General features: G+C 42.7%; 1 protein-coding gene across 1 annotated transcript in view; it reads right to left on the bottom strand.

Annotated features, from left to right (window-relative positions):
* Positions 1-1312: 1312 nt before the first annotated feature.
* The window catches only part of LOC122549004 (neural-cadherin), a 260162-nt gene continuing 239826 nt past the window's right edge, over positions 1313-21648 (bottom strand). Inside the window, exon 33 of the mRNA XM_043688104.2 lies at positions 1313-2892. Within this exon, the coding sequence (XP_043544039.2) occupies positions 2476-2892 (417 nt within the window). The 3' untranslated portion in view covers positions 1313-2475. The remainder of the gene's footprint in view (positions 2893-21648) is intronic.

The raw sequence follows: 21648 nt of genomic DNA, 5'->3' as shown, positions 1-21648 counted from the left end.
AGGTACAAAACAAATTTGTGAGGAGAATATAAAGAGTCTGCAAAGGGGTATAGATGGGATATGGGAGTTCATACAGATTTGGAGATGGAATGTAGTATGGAAAAATTTGAGGTTGGCAACCTCACATTGAATAGAATAGAAAAGAGGAATATTATTTAAATGCAAAGAGATTGTAGAACACAACAGTACAGATACATCTGGCTGTCCTTGTACATGATTCAGAAAATGTTAGTGTAAGTATACCAAATAATTAGGAAGACAAATGGAGTGTTGGCCTTTAGTACAAGACGGGCAGAGGTAAGTCTTACTACATTTCTACAAGGCATTGGTGTAACTGGACACAAAGTAATGTGTACAGTTTTGATTTTCTTGTTTATTTATATTGGAATTAGGTTATGAGGTTGATTCCTGGGATGAAGGTTGAACAGTTTTATCCCATATTCATTGGAATTTGGAAGGATGAGAAGTGAACTTAATGTAAAGTCTAATTAAAGATGGCTTGACAGAGTAGATAGTGAGAGTATGGGAACATGGGACGAGAAGATGTGTTTTAAAATAAGAGAAGTCCCATTTAAGACTGAATTGAGGTGGAACTTCTTCTCTTAAAGGGTTGTTAATTTTTAAATCTCTTTTCCCTAATGAGCAGTGGGGCTGGGTCATTGAATTTATTTAGGGCTGGATTAATCAGATTTTTGGTTGGGTGGTGGCAGACAGGAAAGTGGACCTAAAACTACAATCAGATCAGTCATGAATTTATTAAATGGCAGAGCAGGCTCGAGGAGCCAAGTTGCCTACTCCTGATCCTATTTCTTATGGACAATTTTGTTGTTACTTTTGCCAACACCAGCTTTTTATTTCCAAATTTTGTAAACTGTATTCAAGTTGTCAAACTGCTGTGGTAGAATTTGAATTAACACTCTCTGGATTATGAATCCAGTAATATAATCACTACATTATTATCTAAATTGATATCTTTTAAACATGTATGATGACTTATTCCCATTTTTCATGCTGGTATTGATTTAAGAATTATTTAACATTTGATGCAGTACCTCTGGTGCACTTGCCATAGAGAAACTGAAAACAGCTGTGCATCTCTGGGACACATGTCTCACTTGAATATAGTCAGAGGGAAGCAACAGGTATAACCTGGACTATCTCCATTCATGGGTGATGACAATTGGAAAATGTTGCAAGTCTTCTGAGTAACACTGACAGAGGCCTGAAAGGAGGAAGTGAGTCGACTGTTTCTAATACATGGAATGCATAGAAGTTGAGAGGAAAAGAGAGGGAAATAGTTATAAATTTTGTTTATTCTAGCCATAGTTGAAAATATACTGTCACACTCAGGGATCATGCATAGTTCTCAAAATATTAGTTCCAAGTAACTGTTGGCAGTACTTTTCCTTAATCCATTACTTTAAAAAAACTATCTTTGTTGCCATGGTGCCTCTATCATTCACTTGTCCAATTGTTGCATTCAAGAAATGAATTACAGCATCTACTTTTACATCTGTGGAATTATTCCTTCAATGCCATAGTACAATTAAGTTTATCATGGTAAGGCTTTGCATTCTCGTTAGTAAATCTCAATAACAGTCTAATATTCAGGTTGGATTTGTATGTCAGAGCACCATGCATTGCTAATCAGTTATAACAAAACAATCATAATACATTAAAATTCAGTTCAACACAGAACATATACATGCACAAAATAAATACATCTAAAAGTAATATTTAAAGTACCATAGTCATCTCAAAGAAAATATAGTACAAAAATAACTTAACTTTCAAAACAGGACATTACTGATTTGCACTCATACTGATTTTCTGAGGAATAGCTGTCTCAAATGTAGAAAAGCACAATTTGAAGTTGGTGAATCTCAGAAAGTATTTGATTGTGAGTAGTGGTTAACACTAAAAATTATATTCACATTTCACATAACATACCCACTACTGAAGTGATATGGAATAGGGCTTTGATTAGGACAGTTGATTTTATGTTCATCAGGAAGATCAGTATAATTTAAACATCATAATTCATGGCATCTGAGTTTCTAATACTGGAACAATCAATTTGCATTTTGCAACTTTCCTTTTAAAGGAATAAAATACGTCAGAATCGTTTGGAAGATCAGTTGCCTTGTGAACGTTGGTCATTGATTATGCAGGACTGAACATCATCTTTGGCTACTGTCTCCTACAGCCTTTACTCCGACAGAGCAAGCAAGATAAAATCCATGGCCATAATATATTTTCTTGTTTAATTGTTACTGTCAGGAACTACCAGAATGCCCCTTGTTTCAAAGTCTATATGAGAAGAGGCACAACTTGCAGTTTATCTCACTCTTATTTACAGAACTCAATATTTCTGATTACTTGAACAAAAATATGAAAAGGAGATCATGAACTGATCTTTCCAATGATATGATAGGATTTTCAAATATCTCAGTGTTGTTGGTGATACTTTTTCCATTACACCCCATTGCCCTGTTTCTGGGAACAAAATTCTTTCAATTTGTCAAACTTCGAGCCCCAGTCTCTGAGATAGTCATAATTCAAGTCCTCATCTACATTGGACGTGTCCATTGAGCTGAGGCTTCCTGCTAGTGAGCCTCGTCCTTCAAAGCAGTAAACATGCACTGTGTCCTCAGGAATTGCTCTCAGATCATTATCTGCATCCCAAATAATCCGGGCCACATAGTTTTTGAAGTCTGGAGTATTGGATTGAATTGTCTCAGAAAAGATCATGTTTGGATGAGTTTTCAAATTGTCTGGTTTCTCTTCTTGTGATTCAGGAGAGGCCTTTACCAGAGGAGCAATCGTTATTGATGGAGATTGAGACAGACTTGCTCGCAAGGGTTTCTTCAACTCACTGATGTCATAACCATTCTAAAAAGTAGAAGAAAAATCAGTTTACCCCTTTGTGTTTGTGCTACTGGTTCTGTCAAAATCCAAAAGGTACATTTTCATCAGATATAACATTGCGGTTTGCTGCACTGTCACAAAATACCCACAACTAAATCTTATTAGACGAAGGTAAGAACAATTCAGAATTGGAATCCTAACTACGTTTGTGGCAAGTTAAGTAATTTACTTCTATAAGTGGGTATATGAATAGGAAGTGTTTGGAGGGATATAGGCCTGGTGCTGGCAGATGGGACTAGATTGGGTTGGGATATCTGGTCGGCATGGACGAGTTGCACGGAAGGATCTGTTTCTGTGCTGTACTTCTCTATGACTTTATGACTCCAATGGTGCCTCATACAAGTATGTATTATTTCTTTGTTGATGAAACTGAGGATAGCACTGAATACCATATTATTTTGCATCCACCGACTCACATGTAATTCACTGAAGTTATCAACTTGCAGTGTTGAGAATGTGCTGTTTGTGTTGTGAAAACAATTTTTGTCGAATCAACAAATTAAATCTTTTTTGCAGGATTGGCAGTCTTCTCTGATAAGTATCATTTACTATTGCAATTTCCCAAATAAAACAAGTTTAATGTTTATTTCATTTAAGTCATTTTGTGCCAATACAAATTCATTGTAGAAATTCTAATTTGATATTAAATGTGTGAAGAAGATAAAAGCCTAGATTTTCTTATGCATTTTAATTTTAATACCAATGTTCATGTTTAGTGCTGACTTTTAACGAACTTCAACTACATGCCAAAGTGAAATAAAGGTTTTGGTCCACATTTTGCCAAAATTTTCATCTCCATTCCCTGAGTGGCTACTGGTTTTATTATATTTATATGTATATATTGGGTACAGTCCGTATCACAGTAGAGAAGGTGTTGGACATATTAGAATGTATGAAGTTGGTTAAATTTCCTGGTCCTGACCAGATATATAAAGAAACATTGCGAGAGGCTAGGGAAGAAATTGTAGGGGACTGGCTGATATTTTTGCATCATCGTTAGCCACGGGTGAGGTCCCAGAAGAATGGATGGTAGCAAATGCTGTGCCATTATTCAAGAAAGAAAAGCCTGGGAACTATAGACCAGTAAGCCTAACATCTGTGGTGGCTCAGTTACTTGAGAAGATTCTGAGAGATAAGATATACATGCATTTGGAAACTCAGAGCTTGATTAGGAGTAGTCATCATGGCTCCGTGGGAGATCATGCCTCACAAATTGATTAGAGTTCTTTGATTAAGTGACCAGGAAGATTGACAAGAGCAGGGCAGTAGACAAAGTCTTTATGGATTTCATTAAGGCCTTTGATAAGGTTCCACATGGTAGGCTGCTTTGGAAGGTTAGCTTAATGGAATCCAGGGGGCGCTGGCAAATTAGATACACAATTGGCTTGATGGCAGGAAGCAGAGGGTAATAGTGGAAGGATGCTTGTTGAATTGGAGGCCTATGACTAGTGGAGTGCCTCAGGGGTTGGCGCTGGGCCAATTTGTTATCCATATCAATGACTTGGATGAGGATGTGCAAGACATGATTAGTAAGTTTGCGGAGGACACTAAAATAGGCGGTATTGTGGACAGTGAGGAAGGTTATTAGAAATTACAGCAGGACCTTAATCAGCTGGGGACATGGGCCAAGAACTAGCAAAGGGAGTTTAATATAGATAAGGGTGAGGTCTTGCATTTTGGAAATCAAATCAAGGTAAGAGTTTCATGGTGAAAGCCTTAAGGTTTGTAGTGGAACAGAGGGACCTTGGAGTTCAGGTGCACAGTTGTCTGAAAGTGGAGTCACAGGTGGACAGGGCAGTGAAGAAGGCTTTTGACACACTGACCATCATCAGTCTGGACATTGAGTATAGAAGTTGGGAAGTTATTTTGCAGTTGTACAGAACATTGGTGAGGCTGCACCTGGAGTATTGTGTTCAGTTTTGGTTGCCTTGTTATAGGAAGGATGTTATTAAACTGGAAAGAATGCAGAAGAAATGTACAAGGATGTTTGCAGGACTCAACAGTCTGATTAAAGGGAAAGATTGGACAAGCTAGGGCATTTTTCTTTAGAGTGTAGGAGTCTGAGGACAGATCTTATAGAAGTGTATAATATCATGAGAGGCATGGTTAGGGTGAATGCACTTAGTCTTTTTCCCAGGTTTGGGGAATCAAGGACTAGAGGGCATCATTGTTAGGCTAGAGGGGAAAGAATAAAAGAGAACCCGAGGAGCAACTTGTTTACACAGAGGGTGATATGCATATGGAATGAGCTGCCAGCAGAAGTGGTTGAGGTGGGTACATTAACATTTTAAAGGCATTTGGACAAATACATGGATAGGAAAGGTTTATAACCATATGGGCTAAATGCAGGGAAATGGGGTTAGAATGGATGGAAATTTTGGTCAGTATGGACCACTTTGGGCCAAAGAGCCTGTCTCCGTGTTGTAGGACTCTATAACTTTTATAACTCGTATTCAGATGACCACACCACATTGGATTGGGTTGGTAATCCCACTACAATGTTTTTTACTCATGGAATATGAGCATCATTGGCAAGGTCAATATTTCCCATCCCTAATTGTCCTTGAAAAAGTAGTAACGAGCTGCCATCTTGAGCTACTGCAATTCCTGCACCCACTGTTAGGGAGAGAGTTCCAGGATTTTGATCCAGCAACATTAAAGGAACAGTGACTTAGTTCCAAGACAGGATGATGAACGACCCCCCTTCTACTTATAAAGCATCCCAACAGTGTGGAAGCCAGCCATTTGGCCCATCGAGTCCACACTAACCTTCCGAAGAGACTCCCACCCAAATCCACACCCCTTCCTATCCCTGTGTTTCCCTTGGCTAATCCACCTAGCCTGTTCATCCCTGGAAACTATGGGCAATTTAACATGGTCAACCCACATAACTTGCACACCTGAAGAAACCAGCGCGCTGGGAGGAAACCCATGCAGATGCGGGGAGAATGTGCAATCTCCACACACAAGTTGCCCGAGGGTGGAATCAAACTTCGGTCCCTGGTGCTCTGAGGCAGCAGTACTAACCACAAAGGCACCATGCCACGTTAGGAGTCAAGGTTTGGAAAATGTTGCTGGAGGAGCCTTGGTGAGTTGCTGAAGTGCAACTGCTTAAACCTACGTGTTGATGGTGCAGGGTGTGAGGGCCTGTTTCCACACTGTAGGGAATCTAATCTAATTTAAAATCTAAAATAGGGTGCCAGACAGGGAAACTGCTCGCTTGGGATAGAAATGCTTCCTAGCTTGCCAAATTCACGTGACTGCTACTTTAAGGCACTCACTGAAGGCATCCATCTCACTGCCAGTTAAATAAAGACATAAAAAAGGCAATATTGTATCCTGTCAGCTCTTCACATGGTGTCAGAGTGGAGCTCAGATTGAGTGCTGAAGAGCTATGTACAGCTTGCAAAAGAATGTTCAGAGTTGTTGAAAACTGCTAAAAACAAAGGAAACAAAATAAAGAAGCAAGACACAGATAAAAGCACTGAACGAGATATGATAGCTGCTGGTCAAAATGAAAAGTGATTAGAATCTGCACTGGAAGTTTTTTCCACTTTCCATGGTAAAATTGTGACAGATTTAATGATCAAACGATAGTAGCTTTGGGTAGCTCTCCCATTTCTTGGGAGAGACTGTCACAGTGTGTATTTTATGCTAACTCTCTCCAAAGTACAAACAAAAAAGAAGGCAAATTTTGAAAGTAGGCTTTGAACCCCATATGATTCTGGATTAGTGGTGCTGGAAAAGCACAGCAGTTCAGGCAGCATCTGATGAGCAGTAAAATCGACGTTTCGGGCAAAAGCCCTTCATTAGGAATACAGGCAGAGTGCATGAACGGTGGAGAGATAAATGAGAGGAGGGTGGGGGTGGGGAGAAAGTAGCATAGAGTACAATAGGTGAGTGGGGGTTGGAATGAAGGTGATAGGTCAGGGAGGAGGGTGGGGGAAGGTAGCAAAGAGTACAATGGTGGATGGGGTCGTGAGTCGTGAGTTCATGGAATGCCCTGCCAGTAGCAGTGGTGGACTCTCCCTCATTATGGGCATTTAAGCGGGCATTGGATAGGCATATGGAGGATAGTGGGCTAGTGTAGGTTAGGTGGGCTTGGATCGGCGCAACATCGAGGGCCGAAGGGCCTGTACTGCGCTGTATTCTTCTATGTTCTATGTTCTATGAAGGTGATAGGTCAGAGAGGAGGGTGGAGTGGATAGGTGGAAAAGAAGATAGGCAGGTAGGACAAGTCATGGGGACGGTGCTGAGCTGGAAGTTTGGAACTGGGGTGAGGTGGAGGAAGGGGAAATGAGGAAACTGGTGAAGTCCACATTGATGCCCTGGGGTAGAAGTGTTCCGAGGCGGAAGATGAGATGGTCTTCCTCCAGGCGTCAGGTGGTGAGGGAGCAGCGGTGAAGGAGGCCCAGGACCTCCATGTCCTCGGCAGAGTGGGAGGAGGAGTTGAAATGGTGGTCCACAGGGCGGTGTGGTTGATTGGTGCAGGTGTCCCAGAGATGTTCCCTAAAGCGCTCTCCTAGGAGGCGTCCAGTCTCCCCAATGTAGAGGAGACCGCATCGGGAGCAACGGATACAGTAAATGATATCGGTGGATGTGCAGGTAAAACTTTGATGGATGTGGAAGGCTCCTTTAGGGCCTTGAATGGAGGTGAGGGAAGAGGTGTGGGCGCAGGTTTTGCAATTCCAGTGGAGGCAGGGGAAGGTGCCAGGACGGGAGGGTGGGCTGTTGGGGGGCGTGGACCTGACCAGGTAGTCATGGAGGGAACGGTCTTTGTGGAAGGTGGAAAGGGGTGGGGAGGGAAATATATCTCAGGTGGTGGGGTCCGTTTGGAGGTGGCAGAAATGTCGGCGGATGAGTTGGTTTATGCGAAGGTTGGTAGGGTGGAAGGTGTGCACCAGGAGGGTTCTGTCCTTGTTACGGTTGGAGGGATGAGGTCTGAGGGCGGAGGTGCGGGATGTGGATGAAATGTGTTGGAGGGCTTCTTTAACCAAGTGGGAAGGGAAATTGCGGTCTCTAAAGAAGGAGGCCATCTGGTGTGTTCTGTGGTGGAACTGGTCCTCCTTGGAGCAGATACGGTGGAGGCGGAGGAATTGGGAATACGGGATGGCATTTTTGCAGGAGGTAGGATGGGAAGAGGTGTAATCTAGGTAGCTGTGAGTTTGTAAAAAATGTCGGTGTCAAGTCGATCGTTATTAATGGAGATGGAGAGGTCCAGGAAGGGGAGGGAGGTGTCAGAGATGGTCCAGGTAAATTTAAGGTCAGGGTGGAACATGTTGGTGAAGTTGATGAATTGCTCAACCTCCTTGCGGGAGCACGAGGTGGCACCAATGCAGTCATCAATGTCGCTGTGGAAGAGGTGGGGAATGGTGCCGGTGTAATTACGGAAGATGGACTGTTCCATGTAGCCAACAAAGAGACAGGCATAGCTGGGGCCCATACAGGTGCCCATGGCTACCCCTTTGGTCTAGAGGAAGTGGGAGGATTCGAAGGAGAAATTGTTAAGGGTGAGGACCAGTTCGGCCAAATGAATGAGAGTGTCGGTGAAAGGGTACTGTTGGGGATGTCGGGAGAGGAAGAAACGGAGGACTTGGAGGCCCTGGTCATGGCGGATGGAGGTGTAGAGGGACTGAATATCCATGGTGAAGATGAGGTGTTGGGGGCCGGGGAAATGGAAGTCTTGGAGGAGGTGAAGGGCATGGGTGGTGTCTCGAACATATGTGGGGAGTTCCTGGACTAGGGGGGATAGGAGGTAGGTAGAGATGAGTTCAGTGGGACAGGAGCATGTTGAGACAATGGGGTCGGCTAGAGTGGTCAGGCTTGAGGCTCTTGGGAAGGAGGTAGAACTGGGCAGTGTGGGGTTCCCGGACTATGAGGTTGGAAGTTGTGGGTAGGAGATCTCCTGAGGTGATGAGGTTCTGTATGGTCTGGGAGATGATGGTTTGGTAATGGGGGGGGTGGGGTCATGGTTGAGGAGGCGGTAGGAGGAGGTGTCCTCGAGTTAGCGTCTGGCTTCAGCGGTGTAGAGGTCAGTGCGCCAGACTACCACTGCACCCCCTTTATTTGAACCCCATATGAGCATAATTTATGAAATGCATGAGTTCAATATTTGGGCCCAAGGTACAAAATAATCTTTTGATCAAACATGACCTCATTAACACAGCATTCAGAATGCTGTGCATTTGCACAACCAAAGATTACCTAATTAAATACAGGATGTATTAAGCATAAGAGTCCCTGCAGTTAGAGCACATCTAGTGAGTGAAAATGAACATATGTTCAGGAAAGTGACTGACATGTGCAGAAGTGCTGAGGTTATAAATCAGCGAATAGTCAAGGCCGGCCAGAAAAAAAAACAAGCCTTGTGTTATGTTATTTGATATTCCAGGCTGAAAAGGCAGAAAGGTAATGGATAAGGTCAAGTTGTGAATATTATAAGAAAACATGTCCAGTGTGGTAAAAGCTGCAAGAAGCCAAATGATTTTGCACACAAATCTTCAGTTTGAAGAAATCACAATAAGTAGGTCCAGGTGGTCACTGGAGAGGTAGCAGCCAAGATTTAAAGGAATCACTCTGAACAAAACTGTTGTATGTATGATATAGTCAAATTGAAAAGTGACAAATGGTTTCTGACTACGGGATTGATGATTGCAGAAGGAGAATTTCATGTTAACTTATAGTTAGACACCAGTACACCATGCAACATTATGAATTTCATAGACTTGTGTGAAGTTGGTTAACATGGTGATCCAAAAATGAAGCTCTTGAAAGTAAGTTTGAGGCTCAGTGATGGAACCATACACATGACAATAGGACAAATTATCCTCGCAAAAGCAACTCATCTCAGCAAGAACCAGTCTAAAGCTTTGACTAGTAACCCTTAACATTGCCAAAAGAGATTTGCAATATGTCATACTATGCTAAAAGATTGACCGTGAAATAGATCCTGAAAGAGTACAGCAACGAGCTTCCTGGTTTCGGAAGATTTCATAGAGAATATAATCTAAGTGTAGGAGAGTGTACGACAAATTCAGCCTCTGCTGTGAAAGTTTAAGATGCCCTCAACACTAAGGCAAGGATTGTTTAGGAGTAGTCAATATGGATTTGTGCATAGGAAATCATGTTTTGTTAACTTGATTGAGCTTCTTGAAGAGGTGACAAAGAAGATTGATGAAGGCAGTGCATTGTGTATATTGATTCTGGATTAGTGGTGCTGGAAGAGCACAGCATTTCAGGCAGCATCCGAGGAGCAGTAAAATCAACGTTTCGGGCAAAAGCCCTTCATCAGGAATAATGAAGGACTTTTGCCCCAAACGTCGATTTTACTGCTCCTCAGATGCTGCCTGAACTGCTGTGCTCTTCCAGCACCACTAATCCAGAATCTGGTTTCCAGCATCTGCAGTCATTGTTTTTACCCATTGTGTATATCGACTTCAGCAAGGTGTTTGACAAGGTTCTGCATGGTAGACTGGTTAGCAAGGTTAGATCACATTGAATTCAGGGGAGCTATTCAATTGGATACAAAATTGGCTTGAAGGTAGGAGACAGAGGATGGTAGTAGAGGGTGTTTTTTGAACTGGAGGCCTGTGACCACTGGTGTTCAAGGTTTAGTGTTGGGTCCACTGCTTTTTGTCATGTATATAAATGATTTGGATGTGAATATAGGAGGTATGGTTAGTAAGCTTGCAGATGACATCAAACTTGGTGGTGTAGTGGACAGTGAAGAAGGTTATCTTAGAATATAGTGGGACCTTGAATACACTTAATGGTAGGCCTCTGAGGAGTGTTGCTGAACAAACAGACCTAGGGATGTAGGTGCATAGATCCTTGAAAGTGGAGTTGCAGATAGCCAATGAAGGCTTTGGCACACTTACCTTTTTTGGTCAATGCATTGAGTATAGAGTTGGCATGCGGCTTTTGGTTAGGCCATTTCTAGAATACTGAATTCAGTTCTGGACTCCCTGTTATAGGAAAGATGTTGGTAAACTTGAAATGGGTCAGAAAAGATTTGCAAGGGGTTGTCAGGCTTGGAAGGTTTGAGAGAGACTGATTAGGCTGGGGCTGTTTTCCCTGGAGCGTTCAAAGCTGAGGAGTGACCTTATAGAGTTTATAAAATCGTGAGGGGCTTGGATAGGCTGAATAGGGTAGGGGAGTCCAAAACTAGAGGGTGTAGGTTTACGGTGAGGGTGAAATATTTAAATGGACCTGAGGGGCAATTTCTTTCATACAGAGTATGGAATAAGCTACCAGAGGACATGGTGGTGGCATTTAAAAGGCATCTGGATGGGTACATGAATAGGAAGGGTTTAGAGGGGTGTGGGTTAAACATTGGTAAATGGGACTAGATCAATTTAGGATATCTGGTCAGTGCGGATGAGTTGGACTGAAGGATTTGTTTCTGTACTGTACTATGACTCTACAGCCAGCCGGAAAGCCAGGATAGAAGAGCTGGAAGTAAGTGAATAATGAAGAAAGTGACAACTTCTGCAGAATGGATTAGCAGCATGATAGCAGTGAAACAACTTGAAAAGCAAGCATTGATCTAAAAGATCTGAATTTATCTCTAAAAAGATCTCAATAACCTATGCCAACCTATAGGAATTTTGCCACAAGGCAATAATAGTCAGTACCCTCGATGTGAAGGATGGTTGCTGGCAAGTGAAGCGAATTAAAAGCAGTAGCTTCCTAAATACATTTTAGCTAATGTTTGGGAGAGACAGATAATTGTGCACATGGTTTGGCATTTCCATGGATTCAGAGCAGTAACACTGCAGACAGGATGAAATTGATCGTGATTTTCCTAGAATATAGACTATATTAGATGATCTGCTGGATTGTGAATGAGAAGACATGATAAGGGAGCCATTGCTACCTAGTGCTTACCCAATGAACCTAAAATTGATCACAGGAAAATTGCATTTAAAGATGCCTGATGCCAAGTGTATAAGTCACTTACTGACAGCAATAAGTTTATGCTCAGATTCCCAGAATGTGAGAGTTGTAGCAAGCAACAAAAGTAAAAACAATGTGACAATTTGTTGGATTAGTCAACTATTTAGCAAAATTCATGCTCCGTTGTCATCAGAGTGTGAATGATTAAGCCAAGCATGTGCATTTGTATTGGGACGCAGAAAAAGAAGTGGCATTCACTAAAATCAAGCTACTAGTCATGGTCACATCAGAACCTGAAATATTAGATGTGAATATTGAAGTCACCCTGCAGTGTGATGAGATGACAAGACTTAGAGCAACCCTAAGGCAGAAGGACAACCAGTTGCATTAGCAGCCAGAGAGTTAACATAAACAGAAGCTTACTACATTCACATCAAGAAAAAGTGTCTAGTCCTTGTCTTTGCATCTGAACGTTCTCATCAAGAGACAAAGTTACAGTCGAGTCCAACCATAAGCTTTAAGCAGCTACTATCTGCTCCAAATAACTTTCAAAAAATGTTCCTCCAGTTACAAAGGTATCATGTGGACGTGACATAAACCAACAGAAAAATGTACATCGCTAACCATGGGGAGAATGTGCAAACTCCAACAGACAGTCGCCTGAGGCTAGAATCGAACCCGCGTCTCTGGTACTGTGAGGCAGCAGTGCTAGCCACTGAGTCACTCTTCAAAAGCTGCAAAAGGTAGTGATGTAAAAATGGCCTGAAAACATCAATGACCCTTCTGTGGTCACAAGAGTTAATAGGGAACACAGAGATGGCATTGAAATTACCTCTTCCAATAACAAAAAAGCTCCTGAAGACTGCCAAACCAATACCAGAGTTGAGAATTGGAGAACCAATCAGGGTGAAAATCTTCAACAATTTCAACGAGAGTCTGCTCAAACAGAATTGGGCCCTGTTAGAGCAGTTGTCACCTCAATTTTATAATGAGGAAGTGAATGGCTAGATATTATGACATAGTTGTAACTAGAGGCACATATACACAACTAATAATCCACAACAGAAATTCACAACTAATCTTGGAGGAACTATTGGGCGAAGTTCACAGCACAGAATCAGATAAGTTAATTGTAGTTTTAAGTCTGTCCAAGAGAAAGGCTGCAGTAGTGAGTATAGTGGATTCTTTCTTGATTATATGTTTTTGGAGATAAGTCTCTTGATTAAACTTAAAATATAAGTCATAGCTATTAATTTAACCTGGGGCAGTGTTTGTAGAGGAATAAGACGGTGTTATTTTCTGTGTCTGTAAATTGTGAAGGAGCAAAAATGGCCTTTGCAGTGATATGTACTTCTTGTCAGATGTGGGAGTTTAAAGAGAGTTTAAGGGTTACTGCGGATTATATCTGCCATAAATGATGTTGGACGCGAATCTTATCAGATCGAGTGGATCGGTTGGAGAGACAGATAGAAGCGATGAGGAATTTGCAACAGCAACAGTCTGTGATGGGATGGCAGATATAGGAAGGGGGGGAAAGTCTCAGATACAGTCACATAGATGGGTTAACTCCAGGAAGGGTAAGAAAGGTAGGCAGCTAGTACAGGAGTCTTTTGTGGATATACCCATTTCAAACAGGTATGCTGTTTTAGAAATGTAGGGGGTGATGGATTCTCAGGGGAACGTAGCACGAACAGCCAAGTTTCTGGTATTGAGACTGGCTCTAAGGCAACGAGGGGTACATCGGCTTCCAAGAGGTCAATTGTGTTAAGGGATTCTGTAATCAGAGGTACAGACAGACGTTTCTGTGGCCAGCAGAGAAAAAGCAGAATGGTGTGTTGTTTCCCTGGTGCCAGGATCAAGGAGTCTCAGAGAGGGTGCAGAATGTTCTCACGGGGGAGAGGGGCTAGCAGGAGGTCATTGTTCACATTGGAGCCAACGACATTGGAAGGGAAAAAGTTGAGACTCTGAAGGGAGATTACAGAGAGTTAGGCAGAAATTTAAAAAGGAGGTCCTCAAGAGTAGTAATATCTGGATTACTCCCGGTGCTACGAGCTAGTGAGGGCAGGAATAGGAGGATAGAGCAGATGAATGCATGGCTGAGGAGCTGGTGTATGGGAGAAGGATTCACATTTTTGGATCATTGGAATCTCTTTTGGGGTAGAAGTGACCTGTACAAGAAGGACGGATTGTACCTAAATTGGAAGGGGACTAATATACTGGCAGGGAAATTTGCGAGAACTGCTTGGGAGGATTTAAACTAGTAAGGTGGGGGGTGGGACCCAGGGAGACAGTGAGGAAAGAGATCGATCTAAGACGGGTGGAGCTGAGAACAGAAGTGAATCAAACAGTCAGGGCAGGCAGGGACAAGGTAGGACTAATAAATTGAACTGCATTTATTTAAATGCAAGGGGCCTAACAGGGAAGGCAGATGAACTCAGGGCATGGTTAGGAACATGGGACTGGGATATCATAGCAATTACGGAAATATGGCTCAGGGATGGGCAGGACTGGCAGCTTAATGTTCCAGAATACAAATGTTACAGGAAGGATAGAAAGGGAGGCAAAAGGAGGGAGAGTGGCATTTTTGATAAGGGATAGCATTACAACTGTGCTGAGGGAGGATATCCCTGCAAATACATCCAGGGAAGTTATTTGGATGGAACTGAGAAATAAGAAAGGGATGATCACCTTATTGGGATTGTATTATAGACCCCCCAATAGTCAGAGGGAAATTGAGAAACAAACTTGTTAGGAGATCTTAGCTATCTGTAAGAATAATAGGGGAGTTATGGTACGGAATTTTAACTTTCCAAACATCGACTGGGACTGCCATAGTGCTGAAGGTTTAGATGGAGAGGAATTTCTTAAGTGTGTACAAGACAATTTTCTGATTCCAGTATGTGGATGTACCTACTAGAGAAGGTGCAAACCTTGACCTACTCTTGGGAAATAAGGCAGGGCAGGTGACTGAGGTGTCAGTGGGGGAGCACTTTGGGGCCAGCGACCATAATTCTATTCATTTTAAAATAGTGATGGAAAAGGATAGACAAGATCTAAAAGTTGAAGTTCTAAATTGGAGAAAGGCCAATTTTGACGGTATTAGGCAAGAACTTTCGAAAGCTGATTGGAGGCAGATGTTCGCATGTAAAGGGACGGCTGGAAAATGGGAAGCCATCAGAAATGAGATAATAAGAATCCAGAGAAGGTATATTCCTGTCAGGGTGAAAGGGAAGGCGGGTAGGTATAGGGAATGCTGGATGACTAAAGAAATTGAGGGTTTGGTTAAGAAAAAGAAGGAAGCATACGTCAGGTATAGACAGGATAGATCAAGTGAATCCTTCGAAGAGTATAAAGAAAGTAGGAGTATACTGAAGAGGGAAATCAGGAGGGCAAAACGGGGACATGAGATAGCGTTGGCAAATACAATTAAGGAGAATCCAAAGGGTTTTTACAAATATATTAAGGACAAAAGGGTAACTAGGGAGAGAATAGGGCCCCTCAAAGATCAGCAAGGCGGCCTTTGTGTGGAGCCACAGAAAATGGGAGAGATACTAAATTAATATTTTGCATCAGTATTTACTGTGGAAAAGGATATGGAAGATATAGACTGTAGGGAAATAGATGGTGACATCTTGCAAAATGTCCAGATTACAGAGGAAGAAGTGCTGGATGCCTTGAAACGGCTAAAGGTGGATAAATCCCCAGGACCTGATCAGGTGTACTCGAGAACTCGGTGGTAAGCTAGAGAAGTGATTGCTGGGCCTCTTGCTGAGATATTTGTATCATCGATAGTCACAGGTGAGGTGCCGGAAGACTGGAGGTTGGCAAACGTGGTGCCAATGTTTAAGAAGGGCGGTAAAGACAAACCAGGGAACTATAGACCGGTGAGCCTGACCCCGGTGATGGGCAAGTTGTTGGAGGGTATCCTGAGGGACAGGATGTACATGTATTTGGAAAGGCAAGGACTGATTCGGGATAGTCAACATGGCTTTGTGCGTGGGAAACATGTCTCACAAACTTGAGTTTTTTGAGGAAGTAACAAAAAAGATTGATGAGGGCAGAGCAGTAGATGTGATCTATATGGACTTCAGTAAGGCATTCGACAAAGTTCCCCATGGGAGACTGATTAGCAAGGTTAGATTTTATGGAATACAGGGAGAACTAGCCATTTGGATACTGAACTGGCTCAAAGGTAGAAGACAGAGAGTGGTGGTGGAGGGTTGTTTTTCAGACTGGAGGCCTGTGACCAGTGGAGTGCCACAAGGATCGGTGCTGGACCCTCTACTTTTTGTCATTTACATAAATGATTTGGATGCGAGCATAAGAGGTACAGTTAGTAAGTTTGCAGATGACACCAAAATTGGAGGTGCAGTGGACAGTGAAGAGGGTTACCTCAGATTACAACAGGATCTGGACCAGATGGGCCAATGCGCTGAGAAGTGGCAGATGGAGTTTAATTCAGATAATGCGAGGTGCTGCATTTTGGGAAAGCAAATCTTAGCAAGACGTATACACTTTATGGTAAGGTCCTAGGGAGTGTTGCTGAACAAAGAGACCTTGGAGTGCAGGTTCATAGCTCCTTGAAAGTGGAGTCACAGGTAGATAGGATAGCGAAGAAGGCGTTTAGTATGCTTTCCTTTATTGGTCAGAGTATTGAGTACAGGAGTTGGGAGGTCATGTTGCAGCTGTACAGGACATTGGTTAGGCCACTGTTGGAATATTGCATGCAATTCTGGTCTCCTTCCTATCAGAAAGATATTGTGAAACTTGAAAGGGTTCAGAAAAGATTTACAAGGATGTTACCAGGGTTGGAGGATCTGAGCTACAGGGAGAGGCTGAACAGGCTGGGACTGTTTTCCTTTGAGCGTCGGAGGCTGAGGGGTGACCTTATAGAGGTTTACAAAATTATGAGGGGCATAGATAGGATAAATAGACAAAGTCTTTTCCCTATTGTTGGGGAGTCCAGAACTAGAGGGCATAGGTTTAGGGTGAGAGGGGAAAGATATAAAAGAGACCTAAGGGGCAATTGTTTCACGCAGAGGATGGTACGTGTATGGAATGAACTGCCAGAGGATGTGGTGGAGGCTGGTGCAATTGCAACATTTAAGAGGCATTTGGATGGGTACACGAATAGGAAGGGTTTGGAGGGATATGGGCCGGGTGCTTGCAGGTGGAGCTAGATTGGGTTGGGATATCTGGTCGGCATCGACGGGTTGGACCGAAGGGTCTGTTTCCATGCTGTACATCTCTATGACTCTATAACACACAACATATGCAGCCTGCTGAGCAGGAACTCAACATCTGTATGAAACACAGACCAACCAGATGTCAACAGCATTGTGACAATAAGTGATATGGGGCTAACGCTCCCTGGAGATGGAACATTACCTTGATGAACAACTATCAACAATACACACACATAACTAAGAGACTGGTACAATTAAAGATTGAGTGTGATGAATGTGTGGAGACTGATGAGAATATTGAACTGCTAATGCATGAAAACAGTGTGAGTATTGGATAGTTCACACCGTAAATGATAATTCACAGATTCTTGGTTCTTTTTCTTGAATTGAAAGCTGGATGTTTGGGATAGAAATGTGATAACGTAATAATGTGCCTCTTGGCTTGCCATAATCATGAGATATCTACCATGCAGCACTCACTCAATCTTATGGCCAGTTCAATAAAGGCAATAATAGGAGGCATTGGCATAGCAGTAATGTCACTAGGCTTGTGAACCTAATCCCCAGGCATCTGTTTTGGGAACATGGGTTTGAATCCCACCCAGCCAGATGGTGAAATTTCAATTCAACAAAATCTAGAGTGGAAAGCTTGTTTATAGGTGATCATGCAACCATTGTTGCTTGTCATAAAAGCTCACCCAATATCCTTTCAGGAAGGAAATCTGCTGCCCTTACTTTGTCTGGCCTATACATAATCCAGAGTCATGTGTTTGATTTTTAACTGCTCTTGGAATGTCATAGAAAGCTCATCAGTTCGGGGATAATTAGGGATGGGCAACAAATGCAGACCTTGCCAACATCCCAAGCAAAAATATTTTGTAAAAAATAAAGACATGGGACAGGCAAGACTGATGTACTCTGAGCTCATATTACTGCTTTTCCTTCCCTTCCAGAGAGTTCAGAGATGCATTCCTATAAACATGTGATATTCCTGAGTTCTGTCTTGTGGATGGTGGACATACTTTATGGAGTCAGGAGATGAGTTATTTACCACAGAGATTGTACCCTCTAACCTGCAGGTACCACTGGTCCAGTTAAACTTCTGGTTATTTGTAACACAAAAATGTTGATCCCTTAGGAACTAGTTGGGAGTTCATTGATGTTAATACCATTGAATGCAAACCGGACAGGGTTAGAGATTGGAGATGATTATTGCCTGCCCCATGGAGGATAGAAATGTCACGTTTCAGTATCTGAATAACCATATATGGTACTGAACTGACCTTTCGATGAAGCAAGATCATTGATGAAGCAGCTGTGCTTAGGATACTACTCTAAGGAACTCCTGCATTGCTGTCCTGGGACTGAGATGACATATTCCAACAACAAAAAACACTCTTGTTTTTGCAAAATATGATTCCAACTAGTGGACAGATTTCCCTTGACTCCCATTCACTTCATGATGTGACATTTGTTGCCATTTTACTGCATTGTGGATGTACCTACATTCCAAGACCTGCTGCAGTTCAGGAAGGCAACTCATTACCATCTTCTGACAGGCAATTAGGGATGGGTAATAAATACTGACCGAGTAAGGAACACCCACATCCTGTGAATTAATTTTAAAGAACAAGGGCTTGCAATCTTAGTTCATCTCTAGAATTTAGCTCTTCTGCCCATCTTTAGACAATGAAGTTTGGAACTGAGTGACACAAAAGGAACAAAGTAGCCCATTGCTGGGCCACTGCTATATGATAATACAATTGACAAAACCTGAGTGTTTTAGCTTCTCTTTTGCACTTAAATTGGGGATATTTATAGAGTTTCTTCCACTGGTTAGTTATTCAGTTGTCCGTGACTGGATGTGGCAGGACTGCACAGCTCTGGTATTATTCATCATCACTCAGGTGCCTCCATTATCTGCTTCTTCCACTGCATAACATGTGTGTAGTCCTATGTTGTGGTTTTGCCAGGTTGGCACCTGATTTTTAGATATGTGCAGTGCTACTTCTACTCTCTGCATTCCTCATTGAAACAGAGTTGGTTCCCTGGCTTGATGGTATCAGCAGAGTGAGGAATATGCCAAGCCATGAGTTCAAAAATTGGGCTCGAATACAATTCTGCCACTGGCTCTTGACTCCTAGGACCCCATGGATGCCTAGTTTTGAGTTGCTTGATCTGTTCTGAGACCATCCCACTTATCAAGGTCACCATATACAATGGAACTTGTCTTAAAATAACTATCGCAATTTTAGCAAAAGTCCCCAAAATTAGTCAGGAAAACTTTGGGGCTCAACTGGGCAAGGTGCCTGTATGATATCAGGTGCCTCCAGCAATGCCAAGTGATCAGTCTGGTTTATTCTTATTCAACTTTTTAGTGATAATTTGACTCTTATAGAGAGTTTTTAAAATTCCAGATTTGTACAATTGCTTGAATTTAAGTTCCCTTAGCTGTTAGTATGGGATTCGAACTTATGCCTCCATATCATATGCCATGGGTGGCATGATGGCTAAGTGGTTAACACTGCTGCCTCCCAGTGCCAGGGACCAGGTTTGATTCCAGCCTTGGGCAACTGTCAATGTGGAATATGCACATTCTCTTTGTGTCTGGGTGGGTTTACTCTGGTTTCCGCTCACAGTGCAAAGATTGGCAGGTTAAGTGGACTGGTCATGCTAAATTGTACGTAGTGCCCAGGGATGTGGAGGTTAGATGGATTAGTCATGGAAAATACAGAGTTACAGGGCTTAGGATAGGGATTTGGTCTGGGTGGGATGCTCATAGAATCACAATTCGGAACAAAGGTTCATAAGATTATCCCTGATAATTTTTGCTCCAGGACAAGTCCCCCAGGCCTGACGGGATATATCCTAGGATTATGTGGGAAGCAAGAGAGGAAATTGCAGTACCGTTGGCAATGATCTTTTTGTCTTCACTGTCAACGGGGTGGTACCAGGGGACTGGAGAATGGCGAGTGTTGTGCCCCTGTTCAAAAAAGGGAATAGAGATAACCCCGGGAATTACAGGCCAGTTAGTAATGGAAAGGGTACTGAGGGATAAGATTTATGAGTATCTGGAAAGACACTGCTTGATTAGGGACAGCCAGCACGGATTTGTGAAGGGTAGGTCTTGCCTTACAAGTCTTATTGAATTCTTTGAGGAGGTGACCAAGCATGTGGATGAGGGTAGAGCAGTGGATGTAGTATACATGGATTTTAGTAAGGCATTTGATAAGTTTCCCCATGGTAGGCTTATGCGGAAAGTCAGGAGGCATGGGATAGAGGGAAATTTGGCCAATTGGATAGAAAACTGGCTAACCGGTCGAAGTCAGAGAGTGGTGGTAGATGGTAAATATTCAGCCTGGAGCCCAGTTACAAGTGGAGTTCTGCAGGGATCAGTTCTGGGTCCTCTGCTGTTTGTAATTTTTATTAATGACTTGGATGAGGGAGTCGAAGGGTGGGTCAGTAAATTTGCAGATGATACAAAGATTGGTGGAGTTGTGGATAGTGAGGAGGGCTCTTGTCGGCTGCAAAGGGACTTAGATATGATGCCGAGCTGGGCTGAGGAGCGGCAGATGGAGTTCAACCCTGCCAAGTGTGAGGTTGTCCATTTTGGAAAGACAAATAAGAATGCGGAATACAGGGTTAATGGTAGGGTTCTTAGTGAGGTGGAGGAAGAGAGGGATCTTGGGTTCTATGTTAATAGATCTTTGAAAGTTGCCACTCAGGTGGATAGAGCTTGTAAGAAGGCTTATGGTGTATTAGCGTTCATTAGCAGAGGGATTGAATTCAAGAGTCGTGAAGTGATGTTGCAACTGTACAGGACTTTGGTTAGGCCACATTTGGAGTACTGTGTGCAGTTCTGGTCGCCTCACTTTAGGAAAGATGTGGAAGCTTTGGAGAGGGTGCAGAGAAGATTTACCAGGATGTTGCCTGGAATGCAGAATAGGTCGTACGAGGATAGGTTGAGAGTGCTAGGCCTTTTCTCGTTGGAACGGCGAAGGATGAGGGGTGACTTGATAGAGGTTTATAAGATGATCAGAGGAATAGATAGAGTAGACAGTCAGAGACTTTTTCCCCGGGTACAACAGAGTGTTACAAGGGGACATAAATTTAAGGTGAAGGGTGGAAGGTATAGGGGAGATGTCAGGGGTGGGTTCTTTACCCAGAGAGTGGTGGGGGTATGGAATGCGCTGCCTGTGGGAGTGGTAGAATCAGAATCTTTGGTGACCTTTAAGTGGCAATTGGATAGGTACATGGATGGGTGCTTAAGCTAGGACAAATGTTCGGCACAACCTCGTGGGCCGAAGGGCCTGTTCTGTGCTGTATTGACATTAGCTGTATCACACACCAAGACAGAACAAGGGAAGAAAAGGTAACTTTTGGTCTTCTCCCTTCATTCAGAACCTTTTTACTGACCTTCTTGAGACTTCCACAATCAGTTCTCCAACTCCTCCCTCCCCCACACTATTAAACCCACCATTCCTGGTTTTATACAGACAAGGCAAGGGAATTGGCCTGTGTCCTTATATCAGCGTCTGGTAGCAATTAAATTCATTAAGTCAGTCAAGAAGCAACCAGTCAAGTTAACTGGTAGCAATGAGAGAATGAAAATATTTAACATTGAGTTTCAGGGATCCAG

Source organism: Chiloscyllium plagiosum, unplaced genomic scaffold, assembly GCF_037043375.1.
Source record: "Chiloscyllium plagiosum isolate Xiang-an unplaced genomic scaffold, Cpla_swu_hap1 HiC_scaffold_4, whole genome shotgun sequence".
In the NCBI taxonomy this organism is placed as follows: domain Eukaryota; kingdom Metazoa; phylum Chordata; class Chondrichthyes; order Orectolobiformes; family Hemiscylliidae; genus Chiloscyllium; species Chiloscyllium plagiosum.
The sequence above is the reverse complement of the archived record's forward strand: the minus strand, read 5'-3'. Positions and strand labels throughout refer to the sequence as shown.